General features: G+C 40.0%; 1 protein-coding gene across 1 annotated transcript in view; it reads right to left on the reverse strand.

The window, feature by feature from the left end:
- Positions 1 to 11,345: 11,345 nt before the first annotated feature.
- The window catches only part of LOC311082111 (alpha-tectorin-like), a gene marked incomplete at its 5' end in the record, with an annotated part of 28,839 nt that continues 26,666 nt past the window's right edge, over positions 11,346 to 13,518 (reverse strand). The window contains 2 exons of the mRNA XM_084112855.1: positions 11,346 to 11,651; positions 11,817 to 11,979. Coding sequence (XP_083968981.1) covers positions 11,562 to 11,651; positions 11,817 to 11,979 — 253 coding nt within the window. The 3' untranslated portion in view covers positions 11,346 to 11,561. The remainder of the gene's footprint in view (positions 11,652 to 11,816; positions 11,980 to 13,518) is intronic.

Below are 13,518 nucleotides of genomic sequence, written 5' to 3' on the forward strand. Positions count from 1 at the left end.
CTGTACAATAAAGTGTTACCAAAGTTTCTATCCACAAAAGTGTTGGAATGAGTGAATAAAGTAATAACGTGAATACTACTGTCTCTAGCTAACAAGAAAAGTCATGTTATTGAGATCTCTTCTGAAACTTTAGACGAGACAAATGAGAGTGTGTTTAGAGTTTTTGTCTCAGGAGAAGTGTGAGAAGCTGGAGACTTGAGAAAAAGAAAAAGTCTCCATTTGATGTTAATGTAACCTCATTTATTATAGCAGAAACATTTGAAATGTTAAAAGGCATATTGCAGTTTTTTTTTTTTAAATTAATATATAACCTTGTATGAAAATACCATATGAAAAAAGTCAATGCAGGATTCGGACACCACTACAAAATGGCAGACACCTGATGTAGTGCACTATATAGTGGATAGGGAGCGGTTTCGGACACACATCTCCTGTCTACTATATAGTGCACTACATCAGGTGTCTGCCATTTTGTAGTGGTGTCCGAATTCTGAGTGAACTACATCATTCCCTACATTCGTTCACTACTTTTACCCACAATCCTCTCTGAATTCGAGTGTACATTCGATGTACACTTGCTGAAGCACTATTTCCCACAATCCATTGTCGAGAGGACTGAGCGCATGTGAAAGTGCGGTAGCAAGCATAAGAGATTGCTTTCTTATTTCTGCTTTAACATTAATTTCATGCTAGTTTTATAATTATTTTCCTTTTTTTATTAATCATTACTTGAATAAAACATATTGAAACAATATTATATAGATGAATTTTAAAATGAAATGATATTAATAAGGTAAATTACATGGGTAGCCTATATTCTTTTTTTATTAAAATATATTATTCTGAAATTTAACTCAGTTTAATGTGTTTTACTAACAGCCAGATTTTTTAATAATTTGTGGCACTGTGGTTACTTCGTTAAACTATAAGGAAGAGATGATAATTTGGTGGATGATTTAAAAATATTTGTTAATCATCTGTAGGTAGCGTATTCATTCGAATGTAATTGTCACAATGTGGGTTTTGTGTCCTGTCAGGTTCTATGATTCCCTGTCTTGTCTATTAGTTATCCCAGGTGTTTCTGATTTACCATGCCCCCTTGTTATCTTGACTAGCTTGTTTGTCTCTGATTATTTAAACCCTGTGTTTCAGCCTTGTCTTTGTGAGTTCTTGTATGTCTTACAGTTCGCTGTAGCACGTTAACGTTGATGTTGGTTGTTCCTGTTCTCGTATCCTGTTCCTGAGTCCCGAGTCCTGTATCCAGTCTAATTTGTATAGTTTGTGGTCTGTTAAATAAAGCATGTGCTGCATTTGGATCCTGCCTCATCTCTGCCTCAACTGCACTACGTTACAGTAATAATCATAACGGTCACCTGAGGGCACTCAACGACCACGTCATCTGTGAGCGTGAGAGTTTCTAACAATTTCAATCGACGAAACTACAAAGCTGGCACGGAGGTTGTAGCAAATTAGCTCAAAATATATATTTATAATTAATTTTAAGGGATTATAATCAAATATTTTGTATTATTTTTAGAATTGACTAGCAGAATTAATAGTACAATCATTTAATCAGTTCATCCAATGAACAGAAAGCATAATCAATTATTAATTCTAGGAAATATATTATCTTCTTGGCCAAGAAAGAATAACCTTTTCTAACCACAGTAAATAAAGTACTAGCAGGGTAATGGCATAGGCTAGATCAAGATGTTTAAGTGACTTCGAAATGTGGCAAACACAGAGACAATAAAGCGTGGATTTACTGGTTTAATAAACGAAACTACGGTAGGCTACACACACAACTAAACTAGGCAAAGATTGTATACAGAATCAAGAAAGTAAAGAAGGTGAAGAAAGAGAGAGAGAAGAAAGTAGAATGGCAAGATTACAATCAGTTAACCACAACCTACGAGAAACATCAGAGAATCAGGGTCACCTTAAAGGGGCACGATAACTTAAAAACGCATCTAAAGGCTGCGAACGGCTACTTGCATTGACTTTGGTTGCTGAACAAGTCCAGATGCAGGAGATTCTTGATGATTTTGTCACTGAAGCATTCGTTTGGGTTCTTTGGGTGGTCGACGTTGAATCCAAAGAAGTTAACTAGTTAACTTTTAAGAAGTTAAAATGAGGCAGGAAACGTTGTCATGAAGAAGTTGAGCAAAGATCTGAACTAATCAGACACTCTTAAAGGTCCTATCAGTTCACACCCATTTTGTTGAGGTGACCAATCAAAGATGACCGGGAGAAAGTCTTTGTTCCATCTTATCCTCATTTGCATGTTCATGGTGGCATGGAGAATTTGTGCAATCTTTACACAAAAGTATGGTAAAAATATTATGATGCAATTTATCATAACATATTGTTCACCATTGATTATAAACTCAAAAGAGGATTCTTTTGATACCAATAAAGAGGGGATTTCAAGACATTAAAGCAGTGATACTGTACATCATCTTTGGATATCAACATTTAAAATGACTCTAACATAAATAAAGAATCATAACTAGGCTAATAAAACATAGGGACATGAATAAAACACAAGAGAAATACTTTAAATATTTGGGAAAGTTTGTGGGTAAGAATGGGTGAGTTTTTATTTGAGTTTATCTCTATAGTCTTTGACCAAATGGCTAGTGTCGTCTGGTCTGCACACAGTCTCTTGCTAAGATCGTTCAGGGGAGCAGAGGTGATAACGGACTTTAAAGAGAACTGGTTTGGGTGACAACAGGGGAGAGGGGGCAGGTTTTATGATGTATAGAGCATTTTGATGAAGTCCATTCATTAAAAACCTCAACTTTATTTTCATCATTTATCTGTCTATGGGTCGTTACATTACTTGCCGATGTCTGTTCGTTCTAAAACAGATATAGATGAAGTGGAACGGTAAGATTTATTTTAGTGCATTAGTGAGAACGATTGCGTGTATGAATTTGTTCTAACGTTACCAGTCTGTGCTGCGTTTCTTTGCCAATATTGAAGCTATGGGTTTAAATTACTTCAAAACAGAAATACATATGCTATAAATTTCAGTTTCTAAGCGATTTTGTTGAAAAATCACAGGACAGCATTAAGGATAGGTTCTTAATGATTCTATGTGCGACTGTGCGTGCAATCTGCTCATAATGTGCGAGCTACGGTTTGTACGTGTGTGTTTAAGCGACAAGGAAGCACCGCTTTAGTTTAGAACAGTAAATCACTTGTTCAGAAACAGTTTAAAATGCTCAAAAAGGAGTATCCCGATGGCATAAACTGTGCTCGTGATTTAACAACTGAAGCGATGCAAAATTCAGCCAGAGACAGAAAACGAGAAGGTTTTGAGCTGAGCTCTCACGGAGTTGAGCCAGCAGGGGTGTGTGAGTGTGTGAGCCGGGACTGAATCTGCGGCTCAGCTCACTGAGGGCCTGCTGGGGCGGCCTGATGCTGGAGGAAGGCCTGTTCCTTTGCGGGAAGAGGGGAGCATTGCCTGAGACCCGAGCTTGGTGCTCGACGGGCCTAGGTTCTTTATCGGACGGGAAGAGCTCGATTTGGACATGTTGGAAAGGTATGCCAAATGCTGAAAACTGTCAAGGAACATAGGTGAGTCGACTGTGTATATACAGTGAGGAAAATAAGTATTTGAACACCCTGCTATTTTGCAAGTTCTCCCACTTAGAAATCATGGAGGGGTCTGAAATTGTCATCGTAGGTGCATGTCCACTGTGAGAAACATAATCTAAAAAAAAAAATCCAGAAATCACAATGTATGATTTTTTACCTATTTATTTGTATGATACAGCTGCAAATAAGTATTTGAACACCTGAGAAAATCAATGTTAATATTTGGTACAGTAGCCTTTGTTTGCAATTACAGAGGTCAAACGTTTCCTGTAGTTTTTCACCAGGTTTGCACACACTGCAGGAGGGATTTTGGCCCACTCCTCCACACAGATCTTCTCTAGATCAGTCAGATTTCTGGGCTGTTGCTGAGAAACACGGAGTTTGAGCTCCCTCCAAAGATTCTCTATTGGGTTTAGGTCTGGAGACTGGCTAGGCCACGCCAGAACCTTGATATGCTTCTTACAGAGCCACTCCTTGGTTATCCTGGCTGTGTGCTTCGGGTCATTGTCATGTTGGAAGACCCAGCCTCGACCCATCTTCAATGCTCTAACTGAGGGAAGGAGGTTGTTCCCCAAAATCTCGCAATACATGGCCCCGGTCATCCTCTCCTTAATACAGTGCAGTCGCCCTGTCCCATGTGCAGAAAAACACCCCCAAAGCATGATGCTACCACCCCCATGCTTCACAGTAGGGATGGTGTTCTTGGGATGGTACTCATCATTCTTCTTCCTCCAAACACTTTTAGTGGAATTATGACCAAAAAGTTCTATTTTGGTCTCATCTGACCACATGACTTTCTCCCATGACTCCTCTGGATCATCCAAATGGTCATTGGCAAACTTAAGACGGGCCTTGACACGTGCTGGTTTAAGCAGGGGAACCTTCCGTGCCATGCATGATTTCAAACCATGACGTCTTAGTGTATTACCAACAGTAACCTTGGAAACGGTGGTCCCAGCTCTTTTCAGGTCATTGACCAGCTCCTCCCGTGTAGTTCTGGGCTGATTTCTCACCTTTCTTAGGATCATTGAGACCCCACGAGGTGAGATCTTGCATGGAGCCCCAGTCCGAGGGAGATTGACAGTCATGTTTAGCTTCTTCCATTTTCTAATGATTGTTCCAACAGTGGACCTTTTTTCACCAAGCTGCTTGGCAATTTCCCCATAGCCCTTTCCAGCCTTGTGGAGGTGTACAATTTTGTCTCTAGTGTCTTTGGACAGCTCTTTCGTCTTGGCCATGTTAGTAGTTGGATTCTTACTGATTGTATGGGTAGGACAGGTGTCAATATGCAGCTAACGACCTCAAACAGGTGCATCTAATTTAGGATAATAAATGGAGTGGAGGTAGACATTTTAAAGGCAGACTAACAGGTCTTTGAGGGTCAGAATTCTAGCTGATAGACAGGTGTTCAAATACTTATTTGCAGCTGTATCATACAAATAAATAGTTAAAAAATCATACATTGTGATTTCTGGATTTTTTTTTTTAGATTATGTCTCTCACAGTGGACATGCACCTACGATGACAAGTTCAGACCCCTCCATGATTTCCAAGTGGGAGAAATTGCAAAATAGCAGGGTGTTCAAATACTTATTTTCCTCACTGTATATAGGCCTCCACTCACGCTGATTGGGTAGACATGTTGATTACTGATTGCTGACTGCTTGTTTGAATGACGTGATGATTGAATTTGAACATGTTCCTCCCGAACTTTGTTAATAAAACACTCATTTGGGAAGCCCACGTGTGCCCCATATTACACGGCGGTATCAGGGCCCACAGTGGGCTGCCTGACATGGGCTTGATTTTCTACCCATGTAACTAGAATAAACTGTAACCATATTTGACCAAGATTTGAAACAATTCATTGAAAGTTAAAAAGCATGGAGTGTTGAAATAAATTCACATAGATACATATTTAAAAGAGCAAGGAATGAACTGACTGAAGTTTGACAGTTATTTATTGGATTAACAGATTAGTTAGATCCAAATTGCTACATAAGTGAGGAATATGGGGGTAGGAATTCATAGAGCAAGCAGAAAGATTAGTTCACCAGGTAGAACAAAGGTAAAATGACGAGATAGAAAAAAAGTTAAATGAAATTAGATAATCTTTTTAGGTATTGCAAATTGGAAGAATTTACATTTATGTCAGGACCACTATCGTCAAATACGATTGACAATAAGCATACAGTTTGGATTGGCGGTATGGTTCCGTTCTGGGCAAGAACTCTCGCAGGGAGAGGGAGAGCAGCAATAACCCCCCTTGGAGTAAACAGAACAGAACCAACATGAATGTATGCAAATATATTTAATTCAAGATTTTAAAGTACAACATAATTTGAGAATTTATTTTGATACAAGGGGAATCAGAATGCCAAATCCTGACGGGGCGAGAGGAGGAGCTGGGGATGGAGGAGGGTAATTAGCTCCTGAGAAACGCGATAGCTGCTGATAAAACTGAAAGAGCTTATATATGTATACGGTAATAGGCGTCGTATTCCTATAGGTAGACGTGGATCAGCTGAGAGTCAGCTGATGCGAGTTTGACTAACATGACCTGCCAGAACTAACGCTACGCTTGATTTCAAACAATGCCTTTAAACATATTCACTTAAGCCCTATTCGGACGCGATTAACTTTACAAGGGTAGATGGAGTAATGTAATTTAACCATAGGACGTCTGTAATAATAATGGCCAATTCACAAGGGATAAGAAATCTCAGTAAAACTAGCAGAAGTGGGAGGGGTAACTCGATTCATGCATCGCCGTCACCCTCATGTCGTCATGTGTGTATTACATTGCTTCCTGATATCATGTATGCAAACGCATATAACCTATATTTATGTATATAATTAACTTCAGATTGGATTGTGTTGTTAATAGGCACCTATAAAAAGATGTTTTGTGCCTCTAACAAGTGCTTTCGATCTGCTTTCTGATCTGAATGGTATGTGGAAAACACTTGAGGTTTGCCACAAACTTGTCCCAGGGTCTAGAAAGCAACTGAATGCTTTTTCAAGAGCCTCCATACTTGAAAAACCACAGAAAACTACTTGCAAACAGGAAACGATGAAATATTATTGTACATATTTACAGCGGGTGTATTCACACAGGATTAGTATTACCTGAGGAGGGATTAAGTAATTGTCGAAAACAATTAAATAAATTCAAGGTGCACACTTATGCAAAGCTCTCTCTCTTTTGAACTGCACTAAATTAATGTGTGTGTGTTTGTGTGTGTGTTAAAATCAGCAACAGGTAAAGGAACAAACAATCATCTATATCAGACTGTACTTTGCTGTTTGATGATCATCCAAAATCAAACAACGATTACAGTATCAAACCAATGTGTCAGAGGTAAATATGCGCAGCCTGCGCAGGTTATAAAGCTTTTTTGGCATTTCATCATGTAAGTGCATGTTATCACTTTCCTGAAACCAATGAAAAAAACATAACATAAGACATAACATAACATAACATAAGAACATTTACAAAACATTTAATAATTGATCTCTCAGCCCTGCACGGTTTCCATTGAGCTCTGGATTCCAATTGCACTGGTTAAAACCATGGGTCCAGCCACATCCATTGAATTCTGGCCATTTACTTGGATACAGTTCATTTCCAGGCCTCACTGCACAAGGAAAAATTGATAGGATATTTCTGGTCTCGTCCACCCTCCCAGACAATCTAAATCTAATCTTTGCTCGGCCACTTAAACTTCAGATGCACATGATCCTGCAATGCTGCCTTTTCATCTCTCACCTCCTCTTCCTCGTGTCTTTGATTTATGTGCTAGAAGACGAGCGTCGGCGTACTAGGCCCCACTCTCCTCCTCCCTTCGCTCAGCCACGCATCGCAGCTTTTCCCGGTGCTGCACCCCATACAACAATGCCCACCCCTCTCAACGAATGCCTTCCCCTCGCAGAATGGGACAAGCTCAGCAGTCTCAGCCAATTCATCCCACGGTCTCTAACTCTCCCCATTGGTGCAAAGCTGCTTCTGCAACACAGGCATATATAACACTTCCTTCTCTTCCCACTACCTTTAACCTTTTTCCCTACCATTGCTCTACAGCTCCTTCAGCAGACCCTAGTGTGAGGATGCCTCCGCTAGCAAGTGTCTTCCAAACTGCCCCTCTGAACGGCACACTATCAGCCCTGCACTCTGCACTTTTTGGGGGGTCGTCAGTCCTGGCTGCTCTCCCAGATTGGTTTGCAATTTTTGGGGAGTATGGGTTTGGGCCAAAACACAGAGCTCGGAGTCCTCTGAGGCCAAAATATGCGTACTACTTTAGTATGATTATCTGATTATTTGTAAGTGTGAATCTTGTGAATGCTGGCCGTTGGGCCACCAAAGCCCACCATTCAATGAAACCCTCTCATCCAGGGCTAAAAAGAGAACAAATATTGAAGACTAACTGCTATTGCAACAAGTCTGGGACAGAAGTCTGAAGATAACAGTAGGCATTTTTTATGTACCGTGCCACCTTTGGATTCTATGGGTGTGGCCAACTGCCCCAAGGGGAGATTTATAGGCTTGAAAATGAAGACATTTGCTTTTCTGTTCTAGTCAAGTCCAGTCAAGTCATCTTCATTTATATAGCACTTTTAACAATGTAGATTGTTCCAAAACAGCTTTACATTGATAATAGGAAATTCAAGTGTTTTGGCTTTATAGCAGCTCTAGAATAAAGTTATTGTCCAGCTAAAGTTAGTTTGATTGATTCACTTCCGTCGCAACAATCATTAGTTATTAACTTAGGGGCCGCTAACACGACACCGTTTTAACAGAAAACTCTTATGTTCTTTCTGCGCAAACTTCAAAAACGCAAACCAGTGAGAACGCCGATGGCGTGCACATGCGTATTATGAGTTCAGTCTATAGGTATGTGCGTTTGAATATATGTGCATATGCGCGCCCAGGTGCAGGTCCTTCATCAGATCATGATACAGCCTGGATCCGGCAGACTGCGGTAAACCTCGGGATAAACAGAGAGACTAATATTAACGTAGACGCCATTCTTCTTATGATGTAACGAGTACATCAGGATTTATGGGAAGTGTTCCTGGTTCCGGCTGACCTAAACTATGCAGCCTAACATTGAATTATAAAATTCTATAATGTGTTATGTGTATGCTAGGTCAAAGAGATGTGTTTTTAGTCTAGCTTTAAACTGACAGAGTATGTCTGCCTCCCAGACAATGTTAGGAAGACTGTTCCAAAGTTTTGGTGCTAAATAGGAAAAGGATCTACTGCCAGCAGTCGATTTTGATATTCTAGGTATTATCAACTGGCCGGAATTTTGAGATCGCAATAGACGTGAAGGACTATAATGCGTTAAGAGCTCGCTCAAGTACTGCAGAGCTAAACCATTTAGTGCTTTGTAAGTAATCAGCAATATTTTAAAATGTATACGATATTTAATAGGGAGCCAGTGCAGTGTTGACAGAACTGGGCTAATATGGTCATACTTCCTGGTTCTGGTAAGATCTCGAGCTGCTGCGTGCAGGGCAACCACCCATAATAGCATTACAATAATCTAGCCTTGATGTCATGAACGCATGGACTAATTGTTCCGCATTTGTCAATGAGAGCATATGACGCAATTTAGATATATTTTTAAGATGGAAAAATGCGGTTTTACAGATACTAGACATGTGACTTTCAAATGAAAGATTAGTATCAAAGAGCACACCCAGGAAGTTTTTTGTCCAATAATTAGAATCTCTGTTTTTCCAGAATTAAGTAGTAGGAAATTACTAGTCATCCAATTTTTTATATCACCTATACATTCTGTTAATTTTGTGAATTGGTAAGTTTCGTTAGGGCGTGAAGAAATATAGTGCTCAGTATCATCGGCATAACAGTGAAAACTAATTCCATGCTTCCTAATGATATCTCCTAATGGTAGCATGTACAGTGTGAAAAGCAACGGTCCTAGTATTGACCCTTGTGGTACGCCATACTGAAATTGTGATCGATGAGACATCTCTTCATTTACTGCTACAAACTGATAACGGTCAGATAAGTATGATTTAAACCATGTTAATGCAATTCCACTAATGCCAACATCATTTTCGAGTCTATTTAAAAGAATGTTGTGGTCAATAGTATCAAATGCAGCACTAAGATCGAGTAACACTAATAGAGAGATTCAACCATGATCGGATGATAAGAGCAAATCATTTGTAACTCTAATGAGAGCTGTCTCAGTACTATGGTACGGTCTAAATCCTGACTGAAAATCCTCACAGATATCATTTCTTTCTAAAAAGGAACATAGTTGTGAGGATACTGCCTTTTCTAGTATCTTTGACAGAAAAGGTAGATTGGAGATCGGCCTGTAATTGACTAATTCTGTACGATCAAGTTGTGTTTTTTTAACAAGCGATTTAATCATAGCCAGCTTAAAAGTTTTTGGTACATATCCTAATGACAAAGATGAATTAATGATATTAAGAAGAGGATTCTAACTCCTTCTTTTTTATCAAAAGGGCCCTTTTAGTACGGTGAGGCAAGCTGTGTCTTGACCTCACCCCGTTGTTAACTCATTTTTCGTTCATTTTCCCTACCTGCTCTCCCTTGTTCCCTTCCTTATTTCCATCCCCATTTATTTTCCCTGTGTGTTCTGTCCTGTGCCAGATTGTTGGAATGTTTCCCTGTTTATGTGTCTGGTCCTGATGTGTTTTTCCTGCCTTGCCCTTCATGCCAGTGTGCCATGCTGTGCTCCAGTCCTGCCACTACTAGTACTGGACTGTGTGTTTTCCCCTCATGGAGTAGTTTATGTACATTTATGTACAAATTTATACAACATTGAGTGGAACACCTCATATCTATCTCTGGATGTGTGTAATTTTCTTTTACTTAACACTAGTACAGTAAAGACTATTGCTCTTACTAAGTCAGAACTACAAGTTACATTTTAAGAAGAGATGTGTAACCTCTGAGTTACCTGTTCATTCTCTGCAATACTATGTAAGTAGTGTTATGGGATATTTTGATTTTCATTGATTTACAGTATTGATTTTCATTGACTTTCAGTAAGGCATTGAAATGACTCTTTGCTGGACTGTATGTGGTCTGCCAACATATGACTAATGTGTGTGTGTTTTTTAACACTGGGAAACAGGTGAGACGTCAGGAGGAGGCAGATTGAAAAGGGACCTCTGACCCCGAGGGTCAGAGGCTGCCCAATTTAGAACTTGTGAGTTTGTAAGAATAAACTTAGCAGTATCAGAAAACTAGCAGGGAAGCCTCTCCTTGTTTAGATAAGGGCCTGTAAGCAGAAGACCTTGAAAGCAGTATAAAGACTCCTCTGCCCTCCCTCTCCTGGTCGCACTTGTTTCACAGACTGTACTTTTGACTTCTGTGTGGCAACTGGGCCTTCTTGCAAGAATAAACTACTTTTTAATGATCATTTGAATTTCAGAGTGTCTCTTACGCAGTGATTGATTGTTTAATGAATATTTTTTGCCACAACAGTAGCACTAAAATATATAATTCAATCTAAACACATGAAACTAAAACTCAAGAAAAAAATTACAACTTTTTTCTTCATTTCTAACCAGGTTTATCAAAAGGTTAGTCAGGTATATTGTATTCCAAGATTACTCCTTGAACAAAGAGAAAGACAGACAGCTAATTATTTCATTTAATTCAGTTTATAGTAAGTTTAACCCATATCCACCCAACAACCTTAAAGAATTTAGTTTGCATATATTGTTTTGAATGGCACTTCCTCTATAACAATAAGACAATACATATATGCAGAGAGTTATTAGAGAGATTTTTAAAGAATTTATTTGTAGTGTCACCTATCATTAAGTTATCGTAAGTGATGTGCTTATTTAAAATGTAGATGTTTAAAGACAACAAAGTGCTTGCAAAACTTAATTTAAATGTATTTTTTTAACAAAGTATTGATTACAATATGATCTTTCATTCATCAGGGTTACTGAGCTTTCAGACCCATGGAGATCGCTGAAGAGTGGAGGAAGTCCAAAGATCTTTGCCTTCTACTTCTATATCCATGGTCGCATAACTGATGATGACAGACAAGAAAATAAATTTAACATCAAACACATGCTTTCTACAAAGCTAAGGCTGTTGAATGTGTTTTCTTTTTGAAAGACCCATTGTAAAAGGTTTACAATTTGCTTGAAGGCTACTGTCAGTAATGCAGTTGAAATTTACTGTCGAAACTTACCAGAGCACATCTGCCATTTTGTACAAGGCAAAGATTAACCTGACAGTGCAGGAAGATGTGGTCAGAAATTTCTGAGAAGGTGAACATCCTAAAGGAGAAGTGGCTTGTTGTATCAATACCGTTCTGAAGGACTTCCACAGTGGTATCTTCAGGGTTGGCGCATCTAGGAAGAGAGGAGGGTTTTTCAAACGAAGGTAATAAAGGGAAAATTAGAGCATGTCAAAATTTAAATGCCTTGTATATGATGTACTTGGTCAGCAGGGCTGTTTCTAGGCATAGGCGAACTAGGTGCCGAGTATTTTATAGTAAGACTTTAGAATAATGGTCCATCATTAATAGGTAACTGTGCAAGAAGTAATGCAAGACAAATTAGTACTGCATTAACAATTCAGTTTCTTAACTAATATGGAAACATGATGAACTAATCATTAGGTAATTAGCAATAGCTAATTTAGGACTGTGCCAGTTTCTTATTATGTAATCAATCATTATTGAATCAAATTCGCCTCATGAAGAACTATTATCTAACTATGACCAATTATGAAGAAATGAAAGCGTAAGCGTAAGTTCTACCAGAAAGACTCCACTGCCACGTCTTTTATAATTTTGCGGAGCCAATCACAGCTTGACATCAATTATAAAAAGACTGATCTTACCCTCCTATTTTGTTGCCTGTAGGTGTTGTAGCAAAGTTCCCCTCCATCCTCCCCACCACCACCGGGATGGCTCCCGTCCACTCGCCCGGGGGTAGGCTCTGCCCCTGCCTCTATCATCAGGCAGGACCTACCAGTTAACTTCCAGACCTGGCCGAAGGACGGGGCCTACGCCAAAGGACTTTGAGTCGGAGCTTGTTGAGGGTTTACCAGCCCGTTCCAGTCATCCCAGAGTCTGTCCAGCCCATTCCAGTCATCCAAGAGTCTGTCCAGCCCGTTTCAGTCATCCCAGAGTCGATTAAGAAGGTTGCAGTCACTCCAGAAGTGGCCAATCATGCACTTTTGTGCCCCCGGAAGCGTGCGAAAAGGACTGTTGTGCAGTCAAATGCTCTTTCAGAGGTCCCAAGCCCACTGGCCCAGGAGGGCCCAAGTACAGATGTCCCAAATCCATTGGCCCGGGAGGCCCTGAGTCAGGTGTTCAGTGGTCCCAGAGGACCCGATTCTTATGGTCCCAAGTCCAGTGGTCCCAGAGGACCATATTCAGGAGAGGTCAGACCCATTGGTCAAGGAGAGGCTGAGTCAAGATACCACTAGTCCAAAGGTCCAGGACAGGCTGAGTCAAGAGGCCCCTAGTCCAGGAGAGCCTGAGTCAAGAGGCCCCTGTTCCAGAGGTCCAGGAGAGTCTGAGTCAGGAAGTTCCTAATCCTTTGGTCCAGGAGGACACGACTCAGTTGGTCCTGTATTCAGTGGTTCCATAAATATTTAACCTGGAACCAAACCCTAAGCCGCCTACTTTACCAGCTATGCCTGTGTTGAAGGAACCTGGGACTGCACAGCCTGAATCCTTTACCAGTTCTGTCTTGTCCAAGGTGGGCATTGTTAAACTAACAGCACGGCTACCTCCACAGAGACTGTTCTTTTCAGTTAATTAGTTTATTTATTTTCTGTAGTCACTGTGCCGAGTCTGTTTTTATTTCTGTTTTGCTTTTTCTTGTTGTTCTCTCTTGTTGTATTTGTTCCTTTCCTCCATCCTGATCCTCTATCCTGAT

Source organism: Abramis brama (assembly GCF_963993115.1).
Source record: "Abramis brama genome assembly, chromosome: 4".
Taxonomy (NCBI): domain Eukaryota; kingdom Metazoa; phylum Chordata; class Actinopteri; order Cypriniformes; family Leuciscidae; genus Abramis; species Abramis brama.